The 27,244-nt window shown below is 37.7% G+C and overlaps 2 protein-coding genes and 1 long non-coding RNA gene across 5 annotated transcripts in view; 1 reads left to right on the forward strand and 2 right to left on the reverse strand.

Annotated features, from left to right (window-relative positions):
• Window positions 1-560: 560 nt before the first annotated feature.
• LOC122340556 lies at window positions 561-23,481 on the forward strand. The gene is made up of 4 exons (XR_006250297.1): window positions 561-782; window positions 905-1,040; window positions 20,637-20,790; window positions 22,903-23,481. It is a non-coding gene; the product is annotated as an uncharacterized LOC122340556 (long non-coding RNA).
• hpgd (15-hydroxyprostaglandin dehydrogenase) lies at window positions 8,021-14,870 on the reverse strand. Of its 2 annotated transcripts, XM_043233986.1 has the most exons (7): window positions 14,729-14,870; window positions 14,451-14,574; window positions 13,801-13,907; window positions 13,277-13,373; window positions 9,717-9,793; window positions 9,312-9,475; window positions 8,021-8,621 (listed from the first exon to the last, which is right to left on the reverse strand). In XM_043233986.1, exons 1-7 carry the CDS (start codon window positions 14,819-14,821, stop codon window positions 8,498-8,500), a joined length of 786 nt encoding a protein of 261 aa, XP_043089921.1. In that variant the 5' UTR covers window positions 14,822-14,870; the 3' UTR covers window positions 8,021-8,497. The 2 variants fall into 2 exon arrangements, with proteins under 2 accessions (XP_043089921.1, XP_043089929.1); XM_043233994.1 differs by lacking the exon at window positions 8,021-8,621 and having other exon boundaries at window positions 9,312-9,510.
• glra3 (glycine receptor, alpha 3) overlaps window positions 15,004-27,244 on the reverse strand; it is a 39,102-nt gene continuing 26,861 nt past the window's right edge. The window contains exons 6-10 of one of the 2 annotated variants that reach the window (XM_043233865.1): window positions 26,992-27,129; window positions 20,632-20,846; window positions 20,029-20,178; window positions 18,026-18,142; window positions 15,004-17,180 (exon numbers count right to left, since the gene is read on the reverse strand). In XM_043233865.1, coding sequence (XP_043089800.1) covers window positions 16,905-17,180; window positions 18,026-18,142; window positions 20,029-20,178; window positions 20,632-20,846; window positions 26,992-27,129 — 896 coding nt within the window. In that variant the 3' untranslated portion in view covers window positions 15,004-16,904. The remainder of the gene's footprint in view (window positions 17,181-18,025; window positions 18,143-20,028; window positions 20,179-20,631; window positions 20,847-26,991; window positions 27,130-27,244) is intronic. The other variant, XM_043233873.1, reaches the window with a different exon arrangement.

Here is a 27,244-nt window from a genome sequence, read left to right on the forward strand (position 1 = left end):
ATCAGTGCTTTGTTTGTTGAGCATCCCAAATAACACATGGCAAAGGCTTAACCAGTGTTTTGAGATTTGGATGTGACTCTTTCGGTGGGGAGTGTTAGTGAAACTTAATGATTTTTTTTCCTGTTTGATGATGTTAGTAGCACAGAAATGTTTTACCTGAGAAACTTTCTCCTGATCCCGAGCCATTTTCCGCATATTTCCTTAAAAGTTATACTTCAGGCAACAATGTTGTCGGCAAGGGATCAGAAAGGGACTTGCAGTGAATTTCCAACCTATGGGGTCACTGTTAGCAGAATTCAAGAATCCTTTAAACCCGATATATAGGACAAACGTGCAATGTATATTTAAGCAGCTGCCAGACCATTTTTATTAATATTTGCTTGTTATCTGAGCACGTTTCTGAGGTCAGATGACCTTTGGATGGTCTGTTGGCATCATTGTACAAGATATCACATTTATCAGATTTGAGTTTGCTTAAAAAAAAAAAACTTAAAAGATCTGGCTTTGACCTAGCAATGTCTCAAAACAAGGCATCAGAGGTCTGACTTGTTGGTCTCACAGGACAGCTTTACTCTTCTCATATTTCTTTTTCTGCATGAGGCAATGATGTAAAACTGTTTTTCATCAGTGGATTTTCTCTCTGCAGTTGACAACACAGAGTGGGTCACTGACCTCTGTTCGTTCTTCCAGACGTTCCCTCCAGTGCCCTGTGTACTGCTGGCACTATGACAATCACTCTGAGATCAATTGGACACAAAGCATTCGTGGACAGGGAAAGAAAGGTCAGGTGACCTCTGTAATTATGCTGAAGGAGAGTGTGTGCATGTGTTCGTGTGCTTGCTCGACAGCATGGCTGTGACTGTCTTCTGTGTATCTTTGGGATGTGTGTGTGTTTATTAAATAGGGAGAGTTGGGAGAGACGCTCGGACGGATTGTTTGGGAGCTGATGTGCATCTGTCTGAACAGCTGGAGCTCACTAAACTGAAGGGGCTGCACATTGTCTTCACTAGACGCAGGGTTTTGCTGATGTCTGCATATGGGTCAGTGTTGTCCTTTTAGTATTCTATTTCAAAAAATGTATATGAAAATGCAGTGTTTTAAATTGTAATTCAATTTTAACTAACATTTTCTCTTAATTTAAATGTAAAATATATATCTTTTAAATCCAAACATGTACAAGAACTGGGCAGACGACTACATTTTCAAAAGTTTTGTTCATGTTCACATGTCATTGACTCATATCCTGACCTTGCTACATAACATCATAACTTGGGCCCCAGAAACTCCCTGTGGAATCAACAGGCCTCTGGCAGGGGCCAGATGTGAACGGAAAACTTGCTTTGCTCTCCTTGAGATTCTATGCAGGTTTTTCAGTAGTTGCATGTTGCAAAAGTGGACATTACAGTTGTTTGTTTGTTTATTTTACGTGTGTATGTAAAATACATACCCCCCCCCTTTGTTTTCAGTAAATTTCAAATGTGAAGTTTACCCACTGTTTAAAAGTTTAGGGTTAATTTACTTTTTATTTTTTAAATGTTATTCAGTAAAGACAAAAGTGACAATGAATACTGTACATTCGTAATGTTAGGAATGCTATATTATTTCTAATACATTCAGATAAATGATTTGAACATTCTATTCATCTAAGAATCCTGAAGAAACTAGCAAAGCTTCCACAAAAATACTAAGCAGCACAACTAAGTTTTCGACATAGATAATAATAATAATATTTGTTGAGCAGCAAATCAGTATATTAGAATGATTTTTGTAGGATAATGTACTGAAGACTGGAGTAAATTTCATTTAAATATTCTAATAGGAAAGCTATTTTAATTGTAATAATATTTCAAAATAGTAATTTGCAGCCTTTGTGATCATAAAAGATTAAAGGCTTTTTTAAAAGCATCAAAAACCTAAACCTATGTGAGACTAGAAAACATGATCATGATCATTTGATTTTATTAGTCTAAACTTAAGAGCACAGGTACAGGCAGCGCACCTAATTTGAAATCCGCTTTTTTTGACATGAAGACTGAGTTGAGAGAAAATAAAGTGTCCCACAACATTCAAGTCAGTTAGTCTTTTATACTGGGAGGTTTACTTTACTCCTTGACTGTAACTGGATAGTTTGGAGCTGGACCATGATGTAATGCGTTGCAATGATCGTTCCTAGATTGCAATAATAATCCTGCACAGATCTTTATTTAAAAAAAGGAGCGAATGAATGAAAGATGAGAACAGGGATCCATTCATAATGATTGTGTCATTAGGTTTTGTTGATTGGCCATTGAACGCACGGCTCTGTTGCTCTCCAGTGCTGCTGTAATCCCCTGCTCTCATTAATCATTGTCCTGAAGGAGGTGGGGGAGATGAGAGAAACCACTCGGTTTAGTGGGTGAGAGGGAACACTTTTTGCATTCCTCCTCTTTCTTAAAGAGCGTATGTTTATGCAAGCTCCCCTCGTTTCATTCCACCGGCCTGGCCATTCCAGATCCCTCCACATTAGGTTCATTTTCACTCCTAATTAGCAGGACCTCATGCATGTCTATGAACTCTTTACCTTCCTGATTAGTTTGTCACGGCCATGCAGGCATCTGCACCTCTTGAGTAGCGCAGGGCTAATTGAGCTAATCACTCAAGTTAATGAGAGTATTTTTAAAGGTTGAAGGGCATAAGCAAATGAGATGAAGAGAGTGTAATGAGAAAGGCATATAATTAGAATCACAGATGAGTTTACTTATGATGTCCTTGACTTTCGGCTATATAAAGCCGTATTTTGCTTCTGACATAAATTTGGAATAGTTAAAATCCTACCCAGTTAATAGGGAACATTTTTAGAACGTATGAAGTACGAAAACATTTTATAATATCAATAAAACATTCGTTCAAAGCTGTCTCATTGTTAATAGCACAAAATGCATAATAAGTTACATCATGTGTTGCTTTCTGGAACTTTTTAGTTGGACATTCATTTCTAATGTTACTACTAGGGAACCGTCAAAAATAATGTTCCCGTGTGCAAAATTATAAAATAGAAAATTCCCTTAACATATTAAATATATAATTCGCATAATCATGTAATTTGAATTGAATGAAAACATTCTTAGAAAATGTTTGTATTTATTGTGAGATTTCACGTATTTTAGACTATTTGCGAGAACATGTACAAAATTAATAATATCGAGCTAATTGCATTATATGTTTATGTTGCCTTATGGGCTAAATATTTGTTCTTTGGGAGGCTCTTTTGCTAACCCCTTAAATTGGTGTTCATTGTATTTCGTAGTTTTGTTCCGAAAAGAATTTCCTCCGAGTCCCTTGATTACAAATTTACGCCACTCTCAATGCTTATTTTCTTTGCCAATAGGAGGCGAGTTATTGTCCTTGGCCGGCCGCCAAGGCCTCATTGCCTGCCAGTCAAAACAGTTTTCACATGCTCATGGGAAGCCCTACAATAACATCTTATCATTAGAAACGAGCACATAGGCAAGTATTTGGGCCACTTGGCTCCCCTGATGTAAAATAAACAGGGGGTTCTCGCTAAACCTGCGAGCTGATTGAGTCTCAAGTCCTTAGCAACACCAGTGGGAATGTACACGGTGATACCTCCGCTCTTTTTGCTCTCTCTATATGCGTTTCGTTCTGTGCAAAAGTTTTTGTCTTCAGTTTTAAGATCTGAGATCAGCTCAAAATGCCCCCGTTCAGATGTCGGCTCTGCTCGTGCTGTATTTTATTTATGTGTGCAAAAGCAGCAGAGTTTACAATGCCTACAGACACAATCCCAAGAGACCGTCCCTGTTGTGTTTACATTGAAGATATCTCCTGTATGCACTACTGGAACTGGCAGAAAATAGAATATTGTGTTAGATTTTCCCACCATAGTCCGTAAAGAATATATGAACTAAACACCTCTTGCTTATCTTAGATTTGTCTGCCTTTCTGCCAACAATAATGGCATGTTTGCACATTTCCTCTTCCCTCTGACAAGGGAGGACACTTCTGGGCCATCTAGATTTTTGCTTCTTAGAAATCATTTTCGTGTTTGCTCAGCTACTTTCTGACTTTTCACCTAAAACTTCTTAAAATGGTTTTCTTTTTTTCAGCTGTTGTTTTATATTAACTAAATAGCAGGGAAAAGGTATTCATGCAAGTGACAAATGGTATATTTACTTTTTAAATTACTTTTACTAATACGTTTTGGTCACACTTTATTTTAAGGTTTAATTCTCACTATTAATAAACTATTAACTACAACATTTGCCATGTACACATATAAATATGCGCTTTATAAATACTAGTATACGGCCGATATGTTAATAAATGGTGATAAGCGACTAGTTAATAGTAAGAATTGGTTCCTAAAGTGTTGCCTAATTTTTTGTATTAATAGCATTAATTAAATGATTGGAAAGTGAAGAATCAGAAAGTAAAAGTAAGTAAATCAAGGCTATACTAATCTAATCACACCCTGAAAATCTAATCAGGGAGGAAATGCATATATTTTTAATATATGCAAAAGCTACATTTGCTTAATCTACATTTACATTTATGCAACTTTTATAGAGTTCAAAATTAATTTATTTGCTAAATTGTATTTCAGTCTTGAAATGAAAATGCACTACTTTACCGAGCAAAACCTGTTATATCAAACCTGTGAGAACTTTTTGCCAGGGAGAGGTTTAAAGTTGCAGTGCTTTGCTAAGGACCAGTGCTTGCTACTAAGTGAAAAAAAATATAGGAGCACCTTTAACTCTTGAACGATTCAAACCTCTTAATTTATTGCTTTTCTGAATTGCTACATATTGCTTCATACTATGTCAAGATGTCAGCTGAACTAGAAACCCTATTAACTGTACGGGTGACGTACGGGAGTGAGACATCCCAGAGACTACGCAGGCTGTCCTGACATTTTGTGTGCCATTTAATCTTAGGGGAAGGGTTGTCTCCTATCACAGCTTTTGGCCTTTCTTTGTTGCAAATATTAAAGTCTAGTTTTGTTTTACTTCAGTTTTAATACATCCTGTCAAGGTCGGATTCGGTTTTGGAAACTAAAAAGGTCTGTCAGATGTTTCACTGTTGCAAATACTCTAGTTTGTTTTTATTTTATCTCCGTTTTATTAGATTTTGTCAAGGTCAGATTTGGAAACCAAAAAGGCCTGTCTGATATTTAAGTCAGAACGGGCCAACTTGACCTGAAAACAAAGATTCCTAAAAAAAAAAAAAAAAAGGTGAAGCATAGTGACTCATTTCAATTTCTATCTATGGGCTGTTATCCATCTGAATATATGAATTGAACTTATTACATAGGACTATTACCTAAAGGTCTTTTGCATGAAACTCAGTAATCTGTTCTGTGAGACAGTTGTAAACAATGTTTTAAAACATTGAACTGCTGATGAATTACACCCAATGCATCTAGGCAAATAAACAGTGTACTCTCTAAGAGATGCGGAAAAAGGCTATTTCTACCCAAATAATCCACAGAGCAATTGTTAGCTACATGCTACAAACAGAAGGCATATTTGAAAAGCAGAGATGAATTGTGTAATATAATAATAGAATATAAAACACTAGGAGTCTTAACTCTTTTTTTTTTTTTTTAGGACCTGAAACACAACAGTGCGGCAAAAGGGAAGTGCTATATAATATAAACAAATGTTGACAGATGTTAGAAAACGGCACTGTCCAGATGTACACCAACACCAAACATTTTTATTTTATCTTTTTTTTTTTTTTTGCTGAGAAAGAAATGGAAACAAGCTCGGGGCTTAGAGAATGTTTTGGAAAATAATTCAATGGTTCTTCGTCCGTAAATCACTGTAAGGCATCTGTTATACAGGGATGGGATTTTTTTTTGAGCGGGAACTCGTACATCTTAAACGGTCACTAAAAAAAGCCACTCTTTCTTTCAAAGTATTTGGGTTATGCATGACTTACACTATGAAAGTGTGTGAAAGTATGTGCATAATAGCCATCTATTATGTCCTGAGGGGGGCGCCAATAAACTATCAACACGTTGTCAAAGATAAAGACTTTGTGTAAAATGACCTGCAAAATCCCAGATTACTGGGTTGTGCCAGTGATTACACTTGTCAACCAAAATAACAACTGAGCCGCAAAATTCACGCTCTCATAAGAATGATGAAATAATAATTAATCTATTTATTTATAGTAATAGCGGTAATGTGTCCAAGACGGCATGTGTTAAATCTGCTGGTCTAAGTATTGTATTTGTGACCAAAATCTAAACATTTGCAGAGGTCACACACAAAATGCCAGAGACACAAGGAATCGCTCAACCTTTCTCCTTTCTCAGAGCTATTACTCATGGAGGAGTTCCAAAGCACTCCAGTGGAAGAATATTCCTGTTGCTTTCTAGCAAATCAGTTGATTGCACACTGATTGCCAAAGGGAGCATGATTTATATGTACAAGGGTCAGGAAATGACCAAGGCTTTAGGCAAAAATACCAAAGACGTGAAGAAAACATAAGAAAAAATTGTAATTGAATCAAAATTTTAGCGAGACAGACGATATGAAGACATTGTACAGTCTATCAAAGTATATACAGTTTTTTATTTGAAAGGAAAGAGTTTTTTACATATTTATTTATTCTTATTATTTTTAATGACCACAAATGATTTCAGTTAATTAAGTTGAACTACCACATAAATGCAAAATTACCTCTCTGAAAACTCTAAACTCCAATGAGCATCTATTGCCTCGTCACAAAAGAATTTTGAAAAACAGCGAGGCATATCATTCAACACACTTTTCATTTCATGTCACGACTTCCTGCCTACAGTGAGCTAAGTGAGCTGCATTTCTTTCAGCTGAGACGCTACTAGTGATTAACAAAGCTTTCTCATCTGTTTAACCTGTACTTAAACCCCACCCAACCTTCCTCAGGGCCTTCTGTGTGACCTTAATGACCTGGCTCATCTGGTCTCAGGTTACCGATGTCAGTGTTTTCTCTGACCTTTTCCCTCGTTGAGAAGACCAGCAGTAACAATAACTTTACAGAGACGCTTTTGCGTTATATTATGTATCGTGAACACACATATATAGCTTGTTGTGGTAATTTACTTAACGTTATGGTGTAAGTAGAACGTGGTATAAATGTTGTGCTTTTTTTTGTGTGTTGCATTGCCAGAACTATTGCGCACTGCAGCAGTGATGGTAATGCATTTGTGGTTCAGTTGCTGCTTTTGCAAGAATCGAATGAGGAACTGTTTGTATAATATAGAAGCATATACTTCCTTGAAGAATTCTTCAGATGTAGATAGACAGCTCTGACTATCAAACAGCCATCATTCAAACGGCTCCCTCCCAGTCCTCATAGACTTTCATATCTTTATCTGCTGTCATATCAAAGCAGAGTCACATCCCTGTGATGTTTCATCAAAAGAATTTTGTAAAGTCACAGTGTAAAAAAGTGAAATTCTGGATACTCTGAGAGCTGTTATTGTCAGATTGGGCCCAACTAGGGCACTTCTGTAGTTTATTTATAACAAGACTTTAGAGTAGACTTCGTGATTGTACTGATAAACATTTTTAAAACAGACAAGCCGCGTTTTGATGGACCAAGGTTAATATGCACTGTTATTGATCCTTTTGCAGTAGTTAATTTTTGCTTTTAATTGTTAGCTTTTACATCTTTCCTTAGTTTGTATTTAGCAAAATAATGCGTTAGTTTGAAGCCGCACTGCTGGAAATAGAGAGACTTCGCTGTAGCTAAAATCTGAAAGTACAGGATTTATCCATTTCTGGTAATGTGGTAAAAGTGTAGGCAATTGTGCGGATTCCTGGAAATTACAACTGCATTCATATAAACACAGCTGTCAGGTGACACTTGTTTCTGTATTTGCATTCCAGATCTTTTAGCGTAGACAGGAACATTGTATGTAGGAGCTGGTGTCAAAATCAGCAAGACAACTAAGTTTTGGGTAAAACGGAGACCTCCTTTATGCATTTAGCCACAACAAAAAAGCAGAATAAACCAAAAAGCTAGAAAAAAAACACTTTCTTTTGTATTTTCACAAATTTATTGTTTGATTTATACATAAGGTATACATAATAAAAGATACTCTCTTTGCCACAAAGATATCTAAAATATACAAAAAATGTACAAAAAAAATAAGAATCATTGGTTTGCGATATTGAGGTACGATTGACATGAAAACAATAGCTGAATTATTAATAAATATGATTACTCACAGTTAAAGCACTTACATACAAATTAACGTTCAAGGACATTACAAAAAAATTAAACCAGATTAGAAAGAGGCCCGAATACCATTATGCAGTCCTTTTTGGTTTTCAAAACTCAAATGATAGGCAGGAAAAAAATTTTATTTCTTAAATGCACCATAGGTTTGTGTCATTCAACTAGCTGCTTGCGGTGTCTGCGCTGGGCTTAAATAAAATAAATGTTCTCTTGAGGAATGGAATGGAGAGGAGAGGAAAAAAGACAAAGACGTTTGTTGCCGGCATCGCTCTCAAGCTGAAATAGGTTCATAGGTGTGGAAGTGAATGCCTTTAGAACAGGTGATCTTCATCACGGCTCCGTTTAGGCTTTCATCCGTTATCATTCGCAGCATTCCTTCTGCAATCAGAGATGGTCTGTAGATATAAACACAGACACAACAAAATCATATTTCCCATTTTTGCCACTGCTATTTTTACAATGAAACATCTTTTCTGTGTTCTTGTTGGCTTTCTTTAACTTCAAACAACTATCCTATGTCTACAGTGTATGAGGAAGATATAGCAAGTGTTTGACTGGAAAACAATAATGTACAATGATTTCAGATACTCCACCGACACCAAAAAAATAGTGCAAGATGTGAAAAAAAAGTGCTAGTAATGCTGTAGGTCGGGGGCCATCAAACTTGATCCTGAAGGGCCAAAGTTTAGCTCCAACTTGTCTCAACACACCTGCATGGAAATTTCAAGTATACCTTATAAGAGCTTGATTAGCTGCTTGGGGTGTGTTTGATTAGGGTTGGAGCTAAAGTCTGCAAGGACACCGGCCCTCCTGGACCGACCTCGGCGTACGTGATTTGATTTTAAGTGCATGTCAAAAAACCTGCAAGCAAAACATACAGCGGTGCAAAATCAATTCATCCTGCACTTCATCCACTGATTATTTCATTGCAGCAGTAAAGGTCTGGACTGGAAACAGATTTTTGCCATTATCTAGGAAACGCTGTTGCTCTCTTCCCAAGAAACGGTTTATTTAATAGACTGAATGACACAAACAAAAACAAACCAGTGAAGAAGAAACAGGTAGCTCGGCTGAACTCTGCTTACTTAAGAATGCCGTACTTGTCCATCCGTTGCTTGAATTCATCTTTGTACTTGACAAACTTGCCCATTGTTTCCTCGTGCTCCACGGTGCGAAGGAGTTGGGTGTCCACGAAGGCTGGGCACAGCATGTTGATCCTCACTCCATAATTGCCCTGTTCAGATGCGTCCTGCCGACAACAAAACGTGTCCAAACACGGTCAGCCTAAATTACACACACAGCGCAAAGAATGTGTCAACACACAGGGGTGAGTGATCCTATCTGTGAGCAAACACAACTACTCTCTCTGAGGGAAAAAGCTGGGCTGTGCTGGAATGTACCGTATTTCAGTGAACACATTTACATATGGTACCAGTAAACTTTGCCTATGGTAAACTGGTGATTGTGAGTGACAGGATTGATGTACTTACTGCAATGGCTCTTGAAAATCCAATCACCCCATGCTTTGTCGCCGTGTATACTGGCTGGTGAGGAGAGTGGAGAAATGCTAGGAGGAAACAAAACGCATACTAAGTCCAAACGAACAATACGTTGTATGTAAAGTATATGTAGCTTTTTTTTGCCACTAGAATGCAACTAGCACTTTAGAGTGTGAACAATGTCTTTTAAGCTCCAAAAATGCTCCGTGAAAGTTTAAGGAACAGCGATTTCAGAACAATATTAGTTTGTGACATTATTATTCCAGTTGACTCGATGGAGGGGCTTGCAACCAGGGCTGTTATTCTAGAGTCAGTTATTTGAAAGAGCAAGGTTTTCATCTTATTGAGACTGTAGCAAAACAAACCTGTGAATGATTTCCAATACCTTCGTCATGGAAAATCTCTGGATATTCCAAGGCTGAGGATTTCTTTTTTAATTCATGCATGAAAATCCTAAAGTCTCTTGAGTCTGTTTAGAGTGAAACAGCTCTTTGGAAACATAAAGAGCTGAGAACAATTTCCTGAACTAATGCTTTAAACTTTATGGGGCACTTTGGTGCTTTATGGGTCTATATATATATATAAAACTTAATGTGGAAAAGTCATCTGCATTTTCCCCTATTGTCTTATATATAATATATGTGTGTCTATACAGTGTTGAATTTATACTTTATCTTATGTGGAAGTCAAATGGAACAATGTTTCCTTTAGTGTTCAGGCTTTGTTATAATAAAAAACATTTACAAGCCGCATCAAACCTAGGCAGCCAAGGACGCCAGGGGCAAATAGCTGAGACAGTATTTACAATTAAACAGTTCTTGTGTGTTCTGGATGAACAAATCTAAGCACAACTTTAATGCGCATGCAGTGAATAACCCACTTTTGCTAAAAGACTGTTTCCCATTCTGGTTTTATTAACATCTTGGGAGAGTCGTCAAGCTTTCTTGTCTGTAAATATTTTAATTAAGGGGTAAGATCATCATAAAAAACTAAACCAAACAATGAGATCATCCTAAAAAGAGATGTTGCCGTTGAACGTGGTTAGGTATTTCTGCAATAATCCACCAACTTCCTCCCTGTACGTTTAAAAACTAGACACAAGATTACTTTTGTAGACTGCTGTTCTGTGTAATAGTTTCTTGACAAATTAATTTAGATTATATTCATAATGTTCTATTTTTAGCTACATGAGGTCTGATCATTTAAAACACTTAGGGCAGCATAGTTCATCCTTCAGCAGTTTGTGAAAGTTACTCTCTGCAATAATAAGGATAATTAAAGGTACAATATTAGTTTTCAGTATTCATTATTAATACCGATTCAGTGCAGTGAATCAGAAGCAGACTTCTGAAAATTCTCGTGAAGTGAAAAGCAAAACTTGCAAGTCTTCAAAAACAAATCATTGATGCATTTAACTTTAAACCATTGTTTCTAAACAAAACATCACTTCATAAGTCAGTCCTTTTTTATCCTCTCACATCAAAATCCATGTTTCTCATGTTTCTCTCTTGATGTAGGTAAGAAGAGCAATATTATGAACAGATGATTTGTTTTTTATTCAGAAACAGTTTGAAACGTTTTTGCTTCATTACACATAACTTCATAACAGATGGACTGGAGTGTGGATTACTTGTGGATTATTATTATTATTGTTTTTATCAGAACTCTTCATTCTGACGGCACCTATTCACTGCAGAGCTTCCGCTGGTGAGCAAGTTATGTATTGCCAAATTTCTCTAAAACTGTTTCGGATGAAGAAAGTAACTAACTTACATATTGGATAGCCTGAGGGTGAGTACATTTCAGCACCTTTTCATTTTAGGTGAACCATCGCGTTAATATTTGTTTCTGGTTATAACTAATGTAACGTACTGTGTGGTTAAACAAACACAATATCCATTTTCTAGCTTAAGAGGAAAGGGCAAGGCAAAAAAAAAAAGGTCCAAGCAAACCAAACTCTTGAAACTAAACTCCATGGATGTAGCTACAAAGTGAGAGTTGTTCCAGTCACAGACAGGGGTAATCACCTGTGTTACATTAGTCAGAGAAACCTGAGAGGCAGTGAGGGAAATCGTTTGTCCCATCTTAGTTGGGAAAGAAAAGGCTGTTTCAAATCCAAGTGTAAAAACCTGCCTAGAGCATGTTGGAGGGTTATAGCAAGTTCACTGTTAGCCAGGCTCAATTCATCATCCAGACTGTACGCATACACACATATATAGAAATTATATTCATATCTTCAAAACAGTCCGCAGAATCAGTTTATCTATGTCTCAACAGCTCAGTGGCACCAAAACACAGGTGTGATGACAGATGGATGAACTGATAATACTTTCGCTGCTGATTTATGATTGCCATCTTTTGGTGGTGCTTAAGTATAAAGCTGGCGATGTTTTTCAGAGGGAACTTGGCTTTACCGTTAGGATAGTCACAGAGGCAGAGAAAGACAGGGTTTTAAAATATGAAGGTAAGGTATGGGGTGAACAAATAACATCTTTCTCTCAGACTTGTCCTGGCTTTCTAAAAAAAAAATTTTTACGTATAATGCCCAATATAGTCATTATATGTCATCGGCCAACCACGGCACGCAAGACCGCAAAATGATCAAAGCAATGCAAGTGCATCTAATGTAGGAGGACCGTAAAGAGCACATCAACACCAAGGTCAAAACCTGGATATTTTAGGCAATCTAGAACATGTCTGTTAAAAAGTAGACACGTGGTCACTCTACGTAGTGTCCAAGTAATATAATGTAAAACAGCCGTTTGAATGTTTCCTTAAGATTTTGTTTATTTTACGCTGGCTTTACTTTGATGCTGTTTTTGGAATTGATACCTGCTGGTTTATTAAGCTTGTTTATCAAACGTTACTGCATCGCACTAAAACTTTCATTCTGCGGTCAACATGGTGGCCCCCATGAAAGGGGGGCGACGTCGTGCAGAATAAAGCTGCTTCATCTTCTAAAGTGAGTGTATATCGTTTCAATCATATATCTGAAGCAATTTAAAGTTTAAGTGATTAAAGTTTCATTTTGTCTACAAAAAAATTTGCATTAATAAAAAGCAGACAGTTTAGTAGGCTAAAGTATCTTTATTGTGCAACCTGTTGTGAGACTGCTATTATTACTTGCATTAAGGTGTCCTGAGTTCATTTAAAACTGCATTCTTAAAACAAGGTGTGTCCAAAATGACCTGTTTTGCGAAACGTTTTAATTCTTTAATTCTTAATCATCAAGCAAGTCAATCATCAAGTAAATGCACAGTATGTATTATGCAGTTTATTACATTTGGGCATAATAACTGTGCATGTGTCATTTTTCAACAGTAGGTAGGTACAGATCCTTGGCAACAGAGACAACAGCAGCCCTTTTAACCAGGTCAGATATATTTGCTTTAGTGTGAGCAAATATTTGACTCGCTCTATAGCTGGCTAATAACCAAAACATACTGTTATGTAACCCTCTTAAATACAGCACTCTCTACAGGCTACAAAACATTTAGGCTAACTTTTTCAAAGCATGCACATATGTAAGACGCATGATAAAGTTATCTTACCTGCCATAGATGAAATGTTGATGATGACCCCTCCTTCTTTTCCGTACTCTTTACTCATGTGTTCTAGTGCTAAATACGTCCCCTGTATGACGGATGTCTGAAAAGACAAGAGCTGTGTAAAACCGCTAGTACATAGTGAGCAGATGTTTTCTATGAGAGTGAGATTATGTTGACATTGACCGGCTGTTATGAACAATCATGTCCATTACGAAATCAGCATGATTGATTGAAAAGACCTGTAGATTATTTCATACAGCGCTTATTTAGGCCATCTAATAGTGTTCCTTATATTTCATATTGTGAAATCGTTTGGACTGGAGGCAGGGGGTGGAGTATTTCTTATTTGTAACTCCTATCCTGAAGTGTGGTTGAATGTTGTGCCCTAAAGCACCAAACGCGATCCGTTCTTAGCTGTGTAAATCATGAGATGTGTCCAATGATATGAGGTTAGGTTGAAGTATCCACTTCTCTCTCTCTCTCTCTCTTACAGGTTGGATTTCGAAGCATAATGATTTTTAACTTACCAAATTTACTTCAATGGTCTTTTCCCAGTTCTTCTCATTGTTGATTCCAGCATTATTGATGACAATATCCAACCGGCCGAATTTCTCTACAGTGTTTTGAAAGGCATCTGATGAATAAAGCACAGCAGTTTTTTTTTTATTTATAATTGCAATAGTGCCACTTTTGAAAGTCGCTGTGTATTAGCACCAAATGAGCAGTCCGGCCAATCATTTCGCTAGGTTTTGAAACTCAGCCGGTGTCAGTCTGCATGTGCCCTTACCTGACTTGCAGCTGCAGCATTCCACAAAGAAACGTTTAATTAAATTCTTAGGTAAGCGTGTCTTTAGAAACAAGTTTAACAGGACTGAACAATCCCGGCACCACCGACCCATAAACAGTTGTCTTGGAAAAATAAAGCAACCTAACAAAAGGTTACAAGTTTGGTGTTAAAGCTTCAAAAAACTCAATAACATTCCTGAGTGATGACCTTAGGGCCTGTGACTGTCTAGTATGACCTAATTCCCTTCCCAAACAACGAGACATTGTTTAGGAATAAGATGCGCAGCGCATACAGGTGCGCAATATAAAGTGGATAATCGTTTCGCTCTGAGAAATCCATTTCAAACGGTGCCAGACTAGACAAGATAAGTAAAAAAAAAAAAAGTTTTACCTCTAAGTTTCCCCGCGTCAGTCACGTCACACTGGATAAAAATACAGTTATCCTCTCCAAACTGGCCATCTAGATCGCTTTTACATTCCTTTCCCACAGACTGGTTCAGGTCTACCAGTGCAACCTGAATTTTCAAAAAGTAAATTAACAACGTAATGCTAAAACAAATCATTAAAAGTCGCAACGATGCATGATGAAATAAAAAGCACAAGTTTTCCCAACAGTTAATTGGATTTATTCGCGATGTCCATTTTAAAAAGAATCTGACAAAGCGAAACCTTCGCCCCGTTCTCCAGGAGATGTTCCACCCCGGCTCTTCCGATGCCTTGTGCGCCGCCGGTGACCAGAGCCACTTTCCCGTGGAGACTCATGCTGCTCACCGTCGAGCGCGCCGCGCGCCGCTTTATGTAGGCGTACAGTCAGAAGGGGGCGTGTAGATAAGCATTACTACAGTAAACACAGACGGCCAAGTGTCGTTTTACAAACTGTCATTTACACCAAAGAGATTATTACTAACAATTTATCGAGAGCTCCGCGCTTTCGTTAGTGCCCTCGGCGGCAGCCGAGCAGTGAGCAAGTACACACAAGCGGAGCGAGCGAATGAACGCACCTAAATGAACAAGAGACAAAGGATGCTTTTATAAACATCTTTATTTTTTTTTTCAGTCTTTCTCAGAGGGCTCTTCAGAAAACATATGAAAAGAACTTTACACTTTACATTACAGCGTTTATGTTAACGCAACCCAATTACCGACCAATTGAAAATAAAGGTAAGATCTGTATGCGTTTCGTTAGTATTAAAAACCCATTCCATTAGCTATACGTTCTTGTGCAACACGGACACTGTAAAGTAAAGTGTGGCCGGAAGTATTTACAGATGCACGCAGAAGAACACGCGCGCCTCGCCTTGTAACAGCAGCGGGAATGTTGACTGCTGGTCCGGGTCACACTGAAAATGAAGTATAACAGACTCGAGTTCATGCATAACATTTAATAATGTTTGTACAAAATAAATTACAAATGCTCTTGCATTATACTGTAAATGTCCATGAACGTCTCGTGTCCTTTCCGTGATGAAGGTGTGTGCCAGATACTGATGTTAAGTGTTCAAAACACGGCAGCACTGCTCTGTTTACTCTTAGGAATGTGTGAGACTAGATATGCTTTGATCGTTCGCGTGGCACGGTATTTCAGCAGATAATCTTGAAAAGAAAAGACGCAAAAAATAAATAAATGGTCTAAGTAAGTCTAGTCCCAGTATTTGAACTGAGTTTATATGTGTAAATAAATACTGATGACGTGGATAAATATCAAGTAAAATTTTCCCCATGTTTTTGAATATATTTGCAGTACCTTAGGGATACCTTCAGAGGCAGAATGAATCATTCCCTTTTAGTATAATTCGATAACGTCTATTCAGAATTCATAGTTATACAATCACCATACATGCAATTAGATTCGTTTAAAACCACTCAAATCGTGTACTTAATTATGAATCTCATTTATTATTTTTCTGCATTAATATGTTTTGTGGACTGCAACACATTGTCCCGACAAGCCCTCTTTGAATTCATTTCTCCATTCATGAATTTGCAACACATGTGGGACATTATCTTGCGGTGGCATCATTAGTTTGAAGTAACTGGCGATGGTTTTCGAACAATAACGCTTTTGTTTGAGAAAAACTTGAAGGATGGTTTCGATTTATTTTATGGTTACTGACAGTACGCTGCCCATTACCGTTTTCAAAATGTGTTTTCTCTGAAGCGGTTGATGTCAACGTAGAGGCTAGCTGTAAACAACGATAGTCTTCTTTGCTGGTTCGGTGTCATTCTTGAGATTTAGCTCAGAATGTTTTTGGCCTGGATGCTGGTTTCTAGAGCTGGTCGACAATCAGGTTGGGACAAAATGATCGAAGACGCATTACGCTGACTAAGTGCTAATAAAAACTAGTCAGCTCTTCCTTATAAAATAATCGACGTTAGTAGTTTGCGTTTGGACATCTGCATGATATGCGTTTCTGCTCTTGCGCTCTTGCCATTTCTCAATAGCTGTATATCAAAAATACAACACAGAACATTGGCAGTAAAGCTGTAAGACAAAAGTCGACAAAACCAGTGCAAGACACACACATCTGTCACTATGAGGGGCTGTAGTCAGTATCGCACTGTGCTTCTGTGTCAAATATAGTGTAAAAGTGCTGACCGCTTCTGTTGCGGGACAGGTGTGTCGGAGGCCCTACGGATGCCTATCCATTGCATAGTGAGTGCAGTGTCTTCGTATGGGTGTACAACACAAACAAACTATAAGTTAATCACCGGTCCTCGACGTCACAGTTTTTCATAGTCATTTTAGCATAGATCTTGGCAGGAAATGTTGCGCTCCAGTAATAACATCAGAGTTCATTGCTGTGTTACTACCGTACCTTCCGAGGTGCAGCGCGCCACGTTCCGTCTACGGTTTGTGCACGTCCTCGTGACGCAGGATTTTGTAAAGAACCCAATAGAAAATATTGAAAAACAGGAAGGCCAGTGGGAATCCGGCACGGGACACAGTGTCGATCTTCTTGGCTCGGTCGATGAAGAGTTTTCTCATCTCCTCGTGACTCTTGCCGGCGGTAAGGGCTGGGTCAGGGGGTGTCGGGGCTGCATTATTAGCAGCTTTGGGCACGGCTCCGTCTTTCCCTGCGTTGGGCGTGAAGCTCAGCCGGCTCTCCCGCACATCCTCCTCCTTAGGAAAAGGAAAGGATGCAGAAAGAGAAGCGATCAAGACTCTAGCGCTCCTACATTCGTAGAAACTGTTTCTTCCTTTTAAAGAGACCTTAGCCGAAAATGTAAAAAAAAAGACAAACACTGAAGATTTTGGTCATAAAAGGAAAATTATTTTGTTGAAACCCATAAAAAACACGCTTAATAGTTCTACCCCCAACACTTTATTTTCCGGTTGCACCTATTACTTGATAATTAGCATGCATATTACTAGAATATTAGTCATTTTTTAGTGCTAATTTACCACGTATTAATGTCTTATTCTACATGACCATATTCTACATCCCCCGATACCTACCAACTACCTCACTAACTATTAATAAGCAGCTAATTAAGAATTTATTTACCGAAATGTACCCTTTAGGTACAAACATGTACCTTTTGAAAAGGTACCGCTCCAGTGACGGCTTTTGTAACTTTATTTCTGAGAGCGTTGGTCCCTATAGGCCTACTAAAATGTCACGATGCAGAATACTTTGTAGATGGTATGTAGACATTAACTTCCTATAAAGGTATTTCATTAGGCTGCAATTAATATTAAAATTTGAAACTTACTTAGCAAGGTTTGAAAAAAACCCAATCATATAACAGTTGTATCATATGAGTCCACATGATTCATAAAATACTCAAATGGATGTTTAATCTTCACATTATGATCACTACCGAATGGTTAAATGATGTGACATACTGTTTAATGAGGGCTGGACCTGCATGCACATAGACACATGATAGGGAAGTTGAATGACTGTGTAATGAAGTCATCGGTCAAAGGCAGGGACAGAGATGAAGTGCTGTTTCTCTCTTTACCCTGTCACAGGATTCGTCGAGTTGGGCCATTGATCCGTAAACTGGCTCTGCGCTGCGTAGGCCATTGATACGACGCAATGGCTCGGTAAGCTCCTCGTCAAATGTTTGATCGAAAGTCTTTCAGCACGGCAGGGGGATCGAAGAGAGAAGGAAACACAAAGCATGCAAACTAATAAAATATAATGGCTCTCCACATGCAGGATGTCATGCAATGTAAACGAATGAAATAATATCAACCGATGAGTGACATTCGAAAATAATAGTACGGACATGTAAACGAAATGAAAATGCATAAAGAAACAAACGTGTATTATTCTGAAATCGCAGAATCCAGCTCTTCGTGAACTGCTTGGCCATGCATTTTATAATGTCCTTTGAACTTAATGCACTTTGCACATTTTTTTCTCTCTCGAAACAGAATATTCCGTCGGCTAAGCTTCATGTCATGAAGTCAATAACATTCCAGCTGCACAGTGCCAGGGGGAATAACATCCCTGGCCACATGCAATATTAAGTATATAAACAGACCTAAATCGCAGTTTGGCCTTTGTACTGTTAAACAGGTTTCTGCCTAGAAATAATGTTAAAAATATGTTCTGTTAGATGCTGATATGCCATAAGGATGCACTGCCTACTTCTGTCCTCTAGGAGGCAGTGTTGTACACGTGCAGCCGTAACAGTGTAGTGGTCTGTGTGATTCCAGTGTAAATAAATGCTGCTCTAGTTGTTTCAACTGATAGCTTCAAAAGACTACATTTGACCGTGTTATACAAACAATAACATATTATTAAGCATATAACAACATAATCAACTGATAGACGGGTGTTCGGCTTCTAACCTTACACGTTTGTCAAACATAAAATTATAGCTTATAGCATCGCATCAACACGCCTGCCGAAACATGCGCGTTTAGTCAGTTAAAGTGTGTTTAGAATTGATCCGAGGAGAGTCAGAAATGTGTCAGTCTCCCAGTCACAGTCTCCCCTCGTACGGGCTAAACTTCTTCCCTTAGGACTTTCAGATTCAATTTTTGTGTTAAATGTTATTTGGTACTCTTTCCACCAGTTTAATTCGCATGATTGTTGTGAATTTTTAAAATGAATTTTTGCTTTTTTTTTTATGTATTTATTTTTTAACTTTTAATATGAACTTTTTTCTTTCTTTCTTTCTTTTTAAAATATAAATCTGAATGTTTTGAGAAGATATGCATGGCATTGCTGTGTTCCTGTTTGGATCGTATGTACGTAAATGTGATAATACTATAACATGTCCCAAATTGTCTGTTTCTGAAGTAAATTTTCATAAAGTGTCAAGTTCAATTTAATGATAAGAAACGCTCAAAGAATGTGTCCGTTTCTGATATTTGAAGAAAAAAAAAAAGTAAACTTTAATCCCTAAATATATATAACTTTACTGACGCCTTCCAGATAACCCGACGCTATTTGTCTATATACGCATTTGTTGACTCTTTGGGGTTTGTCAATAACTCTTTTTGATATTTATATAGTTGCTCCAGTAGGAGGCGACAAGTGGCTGTCTTATAAGTGAATCATTGTAAAATTCATTCACTCGGTTCATTCAAATCGGCGATTCATTCTAAAAGGAAACAAGCGAGTGAGTCATTGAATCATTCGCTGAGTCGATAAGTTAAAAATAGAGAATCAAGTAACGACAGCGGTGTTTTACTAGCTGTTAGATCGAATTATTTTCTTTCGCAGACCAAGAACAAAGAAAGTATATCACAACGTTGTGTGTATAATGTAAGTTCATCCTGTAAGAGTGGGCATGGCCATTTCTAAATGTAACGTGTCTGGCTTTCCGTGTAACAAGCTTCCATCTATTTTTAGCTAGCCGTACAAAACACCTGCTTTCGTGGCTTGATATTTCATACTTGGTATGGTGTGACGTACCATATTATTTTAACGCATTATGCTAATTACTAACACAAATCGTTTTACTGTTGACTGGACGTCTTTTAAAAAAAATGTGGGTTCAGTTCATACCTTGCCAGACTTCTTCCTTTTCCGTCGGAAACGTAAGAGTTCTTTGTGTTGCCGTGAAACAAAGTTGACTGCAGCATACTCCAACAGGGCAGAGAAGACAAATAACAAGCACACAGCCATCCAGATATCAATTGCCTTCACGTAAGACACCTGCACGGCAGAAAGACACAAACAGATCCGTTCTCATATACCTTAGTTAGCCTTTGCCTTTTCATTCCAGCCTTCACAACAACAGCCCAGTCGTTTAATTATAGAATAGCACAGGGATCTGACTATTGTCTTTATCGCAGCGATGAATCAGAGATAATTCACTGCCAGGTGAAAAAGCCTTTTTTTTCTGGAATTTTTAATTGCGTTACATAACTCGATGTAGCATTTATGAGTTTTTAATATGCAATACACACTGCATGCCTGCTTTCACACACGGGTGCCCTTTGCACATTCCACTCTGAGCTGCATTAATAAGTGATAACAGAATGAATGGCAGAAAAAGAGATGCGTAGAAGCGCTAATAGAACTCATACCCTTATACTGACCAGCGATGCAGCATCTTGGTTACAAATGCGAATAAGTGCCTTGCTTTAATACTGTATGCACGCTGACCTTAGGTAAAGATGTCCTGGATCCAGAGCTCTGAGTCGTCATCGTGAGCACTGTGGTGATTCCCAGGGCAACACGGGCAGGAGCGGCATCCATGTTGATCCAGAAGGAGACCCAGGACAGGATGACAATGAGCAGGCTGGGAATGTACATCTGGATCAGGTAGTAACCCATCTGTCTTTCCAGGTGAAAACGTACTTCGATGCATGTGAACTTGCCTAGCAGAAAGAAAAGTGGACAGGGTGCATATCAAACTCTAGATGAGGATTTATACTTCTATGATCTGGTAGGTTTGGTTGGTCCGTGGTTGCTCCATGTAGCTGCTGTAGATGAATAGGAATGTGGTAGTTAAAATTTGTGTATGAAAGCAATATGAAGTTGACCGCTTGAATCTGACAAGCTCATAATCACAACTTGCAATAGCTATGGCACCATGAGACCAGCTATGTTGTTATTTTTGTTGCGCCATGCTCATTGTCTGTGTAATTCAAACTCAAATTTATTATGCACAGTACAATACGATGAATGACTTTAAAACTATATTTTCTGTAAAGATAACAAGCTTGTACTGACAGTGAATTTGCAAAGACAAGTACTGGAGTTCTTAAACTTCCGCCCTTTTCTGAAAAGCACCAGCTCATTTGCATTTAAAGGGACAAACACAAAAATGGCTAAACCCTAAAAGTAGAAAAATTCTGGGGACATCCTGTGGGGCATAGGTCACCTTTAAAACCTTTTTCTACTTGATTTAACCCATTAAAGTTAGTTTTGTTGATATAAGATATTATATCAATATTTTAGACAAGAATAAAAACAATTAATATCAGTGTTCATTTAAAGTATTTTGTAACAACTTTATTAGCATCTTTGTTTTAAAAAAGTATTAATTTCACAAATTATATATTTGAAGCAAATGTTAGACTATTCAATCTCTTGGAGAAATTGTTATCCTGCAAACATTACCATAAAAGCTTTTTTTCATATCTGATTTAATCCATAAAAGTTAGTTTCGTTGGCTTAAGTATTTAGGCTGATTCAGCGGTCCTAATATTTTAGACAAAAATCAAACCAATTCATTTCCTTTTTGTAATATTACAGTGTTATTCAAATGTAGGTGAAATACCACAATTACCTGTTTTAGTCTGAAAATAAGGCAGTCGTGGCCTAATGGTTAGAGAGTTGTACTTCAGTAATAATGAATTTGTGAGACATTGCAAAACCAATGTCTCCAACTGAGAGTGTGCTCATTTAAAAGTAGATATTTTTTTCATGTGTAGTTGGTGAAGAGGCATTACAGACTGTTACGTTTATATACAAAAGCTGCATGAAAGGTAGAGAGCACCTACTTAAAAGGTCTGAGAGCTTTCAGCTGCAGCCTGTCTTTTTGTTCTGTGCTACTGAGCCTTTTCGTCTCTCAAAACAAATTTCTGCAAGGCTTGTATTTCCTGAAAAGCAGGGAGATGGCTCACTATTTCTGTCTCTTTTGTTCCAAAGTCCCTAGGATATTTTGCTTGGTAATATTCCACACTGCCCTTCTCTCTTGCTGGAGCAGACTTGGGGAAAAATAAATACGCTTAAACTCAATAAATAAACGAAACATCTGCCAGCCTATAGATTTCAGTTCATTTAGAGCCACATGATATTTGCTTAACTACATATTTAATATGAGCCTAAACAAGTAGTTGTTAAGGAGTTGTGTGTTTGACACAGTAACGTTCCCTCTGGAATGGAACCTTCTCACACTCAATCACACACACACACACACTACTGCAAACACACACTTCTAGTTTCCTCAGGAGTTTGGATGGTTGGAAGCTGTCAACACTGTAGCTGAGGTGACCTGAGAATAAAACCCCTGAGAGACTAAGTGAGAGAGGTGAGAGAAACAACAACAGGAGGAAGAGGAAAGGAAAAAGAACAAAAACCAGGAGACAGTCTATGTTATGGAGCCTGACAGCATCTAACATTCACAGGACAGAATGGGATGTGCTGCAGGCCCAGGAAACAACACACCAGAATAAACCATCCTGGGATATTACAGTGGAACGCAGACACATGTAGACTAATGGATTTAAATGTAAATCGATTAAAACAATTAACTAATGAATTGCCCATTATCTTCTGAAACTTCTATTAAACACTAAATTTCTAAATTAAATATAGACCAATTCTTAAAACAACAAAAGTTATTGATTCCATCGTTTTTCTTTAGTTTTTTTTTTTGATGAAGAGACAGCAGTATAATTTATTAGTTTATTTGTCTGTTATTTGTAGGAGCTGTTGCATCGAACGTGACAGAAATAATGTCACTTTGTGCTTTTAACATGAAATGATACAGGCTATAGCGCGTACTGGATATTTGAAGAGCACAAGCTACGAGCACAGTACAAGGCTGACCGGACAGGGACTTTTTTATACGGACATATGGCCTGACAGCATGTCATCTGGCAGTTCAGAGTTCACCTTTTTTTCTCTAGTAAGAGAGATCATGTTCATTTATCATAAATGTGTTTTTATGTCTTTTTTTACATATGAGTGTCTGTCCTATATTGACTGTTGTTGCTTGTTGATTTACATATATCCTAATCAAGCTGGCTAAGCTGGTTTTACTAAACTGCGTGAATGGTTTGAAATAGTTTTAGAAACATCAGTTAGATATGTTGCAGTCGTATGCCAATATCTTCCATCAAAAGTGTGTGCAAGCGCAAAAGCTGTCAATGAGTTTCGTCATTTTCGGCTACATTTACATATGCCAGGTGTTTTGATCAAAAGTGACCCGCATGACATTCGCTAATTTATTGTCTGGCAATCAAACCCACGCTCTTGGCATTGTTAGCATCACGTTTTTTTCTTTTTTTTGTGGAAATTCATACGTAAAAAATAAATAATAAAAAATATATGTGTGTGTGTGTGTTTGTGTGTGTTTACATATCTGGAGCTTGGCAGAGATAAATTTTAAGTGCACTGTTTAATTTACACACTTAGGAAACCCGAAGGATCCTCCATCTTTTCACTGAATGGCTTGTTCTGCAGTAGCTCAGGGATGAAAACCCGCTGTGACATCACTAAAGCTGTGCCATGTGGTTATTTCACATCCCTCATGACTCAACTGACGGAAGATGCGGGAGCTCTGAGCAAATGTATGAGTGTGTAGAACTACATGACAGAGCAGGAAGTCTTGTGTGGCAGAGGAATTTGTGAGCAATCATGCAGAAGGCCCTGTGTCCATCCTGTCACACTGGAGAGGGGAGATCGCATTTAAACAAGTGTTAATGAACCGATGGTGAAAGTAAAATGTCATGGTGGTGTTTAAAGGATAATGTGATTTTTAGCATCTATTGTGACCCCGTACCCTTTGGTAGAAAAAGCCAGAGGTCATTGAGGGCTGGTTGTATGAGTAGTAAGATTAGGCCTATAGGTAAATTTCATTTCTACAATAACTCCATAGCGAAGGCATGCTTTTTTTTTTTCTTGCATAAAATAATTCATTATTCTACTTCGTTATCTGACAGATCCCAGACTTATTTTGCTGTGCGTAACCCCAGCATATAAAAAAAAAAGTGTAGTACATTTTCGTAATGTGACAGACTGACAAATCTGTCAGTGAATTGAAAGATGTTGAGTATTGAATTATTGATTCCTTACTATATAAATGTAACAGAGGTATTAGGTTTTCAGTCAAGCTGAGATGCCTGTGGCCAAAATGCAATATATTGTGTACTGGACAGTGTGAATGAATACCTCTAAAATGCATTGAAAAAAAGTCAAATTGATTTATCCAGGTCCACCGTACAAGCTTAATTGATCCAGCATCCTATTACAGTTACAATTCCACAAAATGCAAACGTACTACACTGAATTATTTGCATCATACTGTAGAGAACTACCCTTTTAGTGCATTAATTGAAGTATTAGTACCATAATCTTTGCTACTTAAACATTTGCATCCTTACTCTCTTTTATGCTCTGTACACCAAGGAATATTGTGGGGCACTACTGAAGCCAGAGACAGAGCCACTGTTCTTGAGAGAAATTCATCTGTTTTGTCAGCTCTGATTAAATTGGTTATTTGCTCTGCTCTGACAAATTTTGACAGCATTTGATTTCATTTCAGGACTTTTGCAACCTGCTGGCATAGATAGAGCGGCATTAAACACTCACCCAGAAGCCTTTTTAAGAGGTTGCTGTGCTACAGTGTTTGTTTGCAGGCTTGGACCTGTGGCCTTTATTGCAGGTGTATTAAGAAAGATCAACAAAGCATTGTACAGTAACTTAAAAAAAGAAATTAAAAAAAAAGAAAGAGAATGAAATGTAACCAAAGAAAAAATAAAAGCAAGAAAAGGGGTTCAAGCAGTTTGACCTTGTTAGACGGTAATTGCTTTGGATGTTATACTCATGATGTAAGTAAAATAAGACAGCCTGAATTACATTTATAATAGCAATGATTTTCATGTGAGTTTATGGCTCTAAATTGTATGGCACATAAGACACATTGCCAAATATTACATCTGTTACATGGCTGAATCCTTTTCTCTTATAATTATAATTTTGGCTGAAGAATAATCCACCCCTCTACATGAGGCAAATGCAATTGCCTTACCTTTTATTTGGATGCTCATCTCTCAGCTCAATCAATATCAATATGCCTTTGTGCGCCAATATTGATTCAATTACTAAATGAGAAATTTGAAGGGAGTCCAGGGAATAATGTGACTGACATGTACATATCCCTATAGGTGCATACAATGCCCTAAACGCAACTGGCAAGATATTTCCTGTCAAAAAAGAGACCTTTGAGTCTTAAGTATTTTCACCCATCCCTCTCTCTTTTTTATTTCATTCTTTTCCCCCTGTGGTTTTCCATTTCTCCTGACTCTCAGGTCTTTTACGGGTGGTCTCTTTCTCATTTTGTCCTTATACACTGTGGACAATCGTTTGAGGCGACCTGACCTTGACCCACCAGCATGTGTGTCATTCATCCTGTCAGAAAGTCCCTCTGAGGCAAAACACACAGGAAGACAAAAGCACACACCTCTTCACCAAGGATTGTGTGGCCTATGACTTCCGATATGTGCACTACTGATATGACTGATAATATAGGGTTTCAAATGCAAGATGAAAAAATAAAAGGCACAGAGCACTGGCTATTTAATTTAATTACATCTGACAAGACTAATTAGAACTCTTATGGAGTCATTCGCCATTATAACATGCACCGTAGATATACATACCATTCAGCAATGCACAGTTGAGTGTAGGCATGTAGTAAGCTCATGATTTAGTTAGTTTTTCAAAATCTTTTACCAGTAATTCTTATGACAGAGTTTCGTCTAGCGTTTCTGATATCACGCATTTTTTGAAGATTACTTTTCCTAAATTTAATTTGTGTGAGTACTTCAAGGCTACTAAGCTGAATGCATTACATTAAATTTTGGCCGTTGAATAACTTTTTTTTTTTTTACTGTACAGTTTACTGACATTGAACACTCACTAACAGTATTTTTCTGTCTTGCACCCATGGTGTTTTCATGTCAACCATGATAAGGCCAGGTGGATGCATATTGAGACATTAAGAGATACAATAACAAGCTTTTTCAATTATAATCTGATTAAAGTTTTTCCTTTACTTTGCATCCTATTAAAGCAAGACTGCTAGAACATTCTCTCGGATTTCTTTTTCTCTCTTCTCCTCCCTCGCAGTGGTCTTCTGTTCCTCTAAATTAATGATTCTCAACTCATGGCCATAAAAAATTGGGCCACATGTCTGGACTGATAATGTTGAGGGCAGTAGAGAAGAGCAAAGATAAATGCAAATAATGAAATGCTATTATGCTGCATAATCATTCTTGCACAATAAGAAAAGAAAACACTGTTTGCACAATTTTGCACACGCTATAAATCCAGCTGAACTCTACGGTATTTCATTTTGGAGGACATTCATCTGTCACATGGTTAAAGCAAGCCAAATTAGCCAGATGGCAACATCAACAGGTTGCGTGACATCCTCTCATCCTTGAAAACCATGAAGAAAACTATGCAATGTTTTGTGCAGTGAATTAATGGCTTCTGAAAGCATGAAACTATCAAAATTCAATTTACATGTAGAATAGACCAGCAGTTCTAAGCTCCCTGTTTTGTATGTATTCCTAATGTACGTAATTCAGATCATCAGCTCAGCAGGAGAGAACTATACCAAGTGTGTCAGATAAGAGAGACATACCCAGGTTCAAAGCTGAACCACTGAAATATATTGTAGTAAAAGTTAATTTTCTTATTCAGTCTGGATCATGTAAATAATGCATGTTGCTCAGCATGTGGCGTTTCTATCAGGCTATTAAAATTGTAATATTTTTTTAAAATTACCTGTGTTGTAGTGCTTGGTGCAGTATCTTAAATCAGATTCTTCCTTGAGGATGAACTGTGGGAGCGTTAAACCTTCAGCCACCTGTACAGGTCCCTTCTCTTGCCACTCAAAGATCAGGTCATTCATTGTGTAACCAACTAGGAGAAAGAAAAAGACAATTTCTTTGTTAGATTTAAATGCTGTTTTCAGTATTACTTTTTCATAATAGAGAGGTTAATGTTGTAAAATTAGCCATTTTTGTATCCTGAAAAA

Source organism: Puntigrus tetrazona, chromosome 1 (genome assembly GCF_018831695.1).
Source record: "Puntigrus tetrazona isolate hp1 chromosome 1, ASM1883169v1, whole genome shotgun sequence".
In the NCBI taxonomy this organism is placed as follows: domain Eukaryota; kingdom Metazoa; phylum Chordata; class Actinopteri; order Cypriniformes; family Cyprinidae; genus Puntigrus; species Puntigrus tetrazona.

Excerpts from the sequence above, each read along its gene's own strand:
- hpgd (XM_043233986.1), bottom strand. The coding sequence starts at position 14,821 with ATGAGTCTCCACGGGAAAGTGGCTCTGGTCACCGGCGGCGCACAAGGC. Across the intron at positions 13,908-14,450 it reads TGACGCGGGGAAACTTAGAG|ATGCCTTTCAAAACACTGTA; the intron begins GTAAAACTTTTT and ends TTTATTCATCAG. Across the intron at positions 9,476-9,716 it reads GATTTTCAAGAGCCATTGCA|GACGCATCTGAACAGGGCAA; the intron begins GTAAGTACATCA and ends TGTTGTCGGCAG.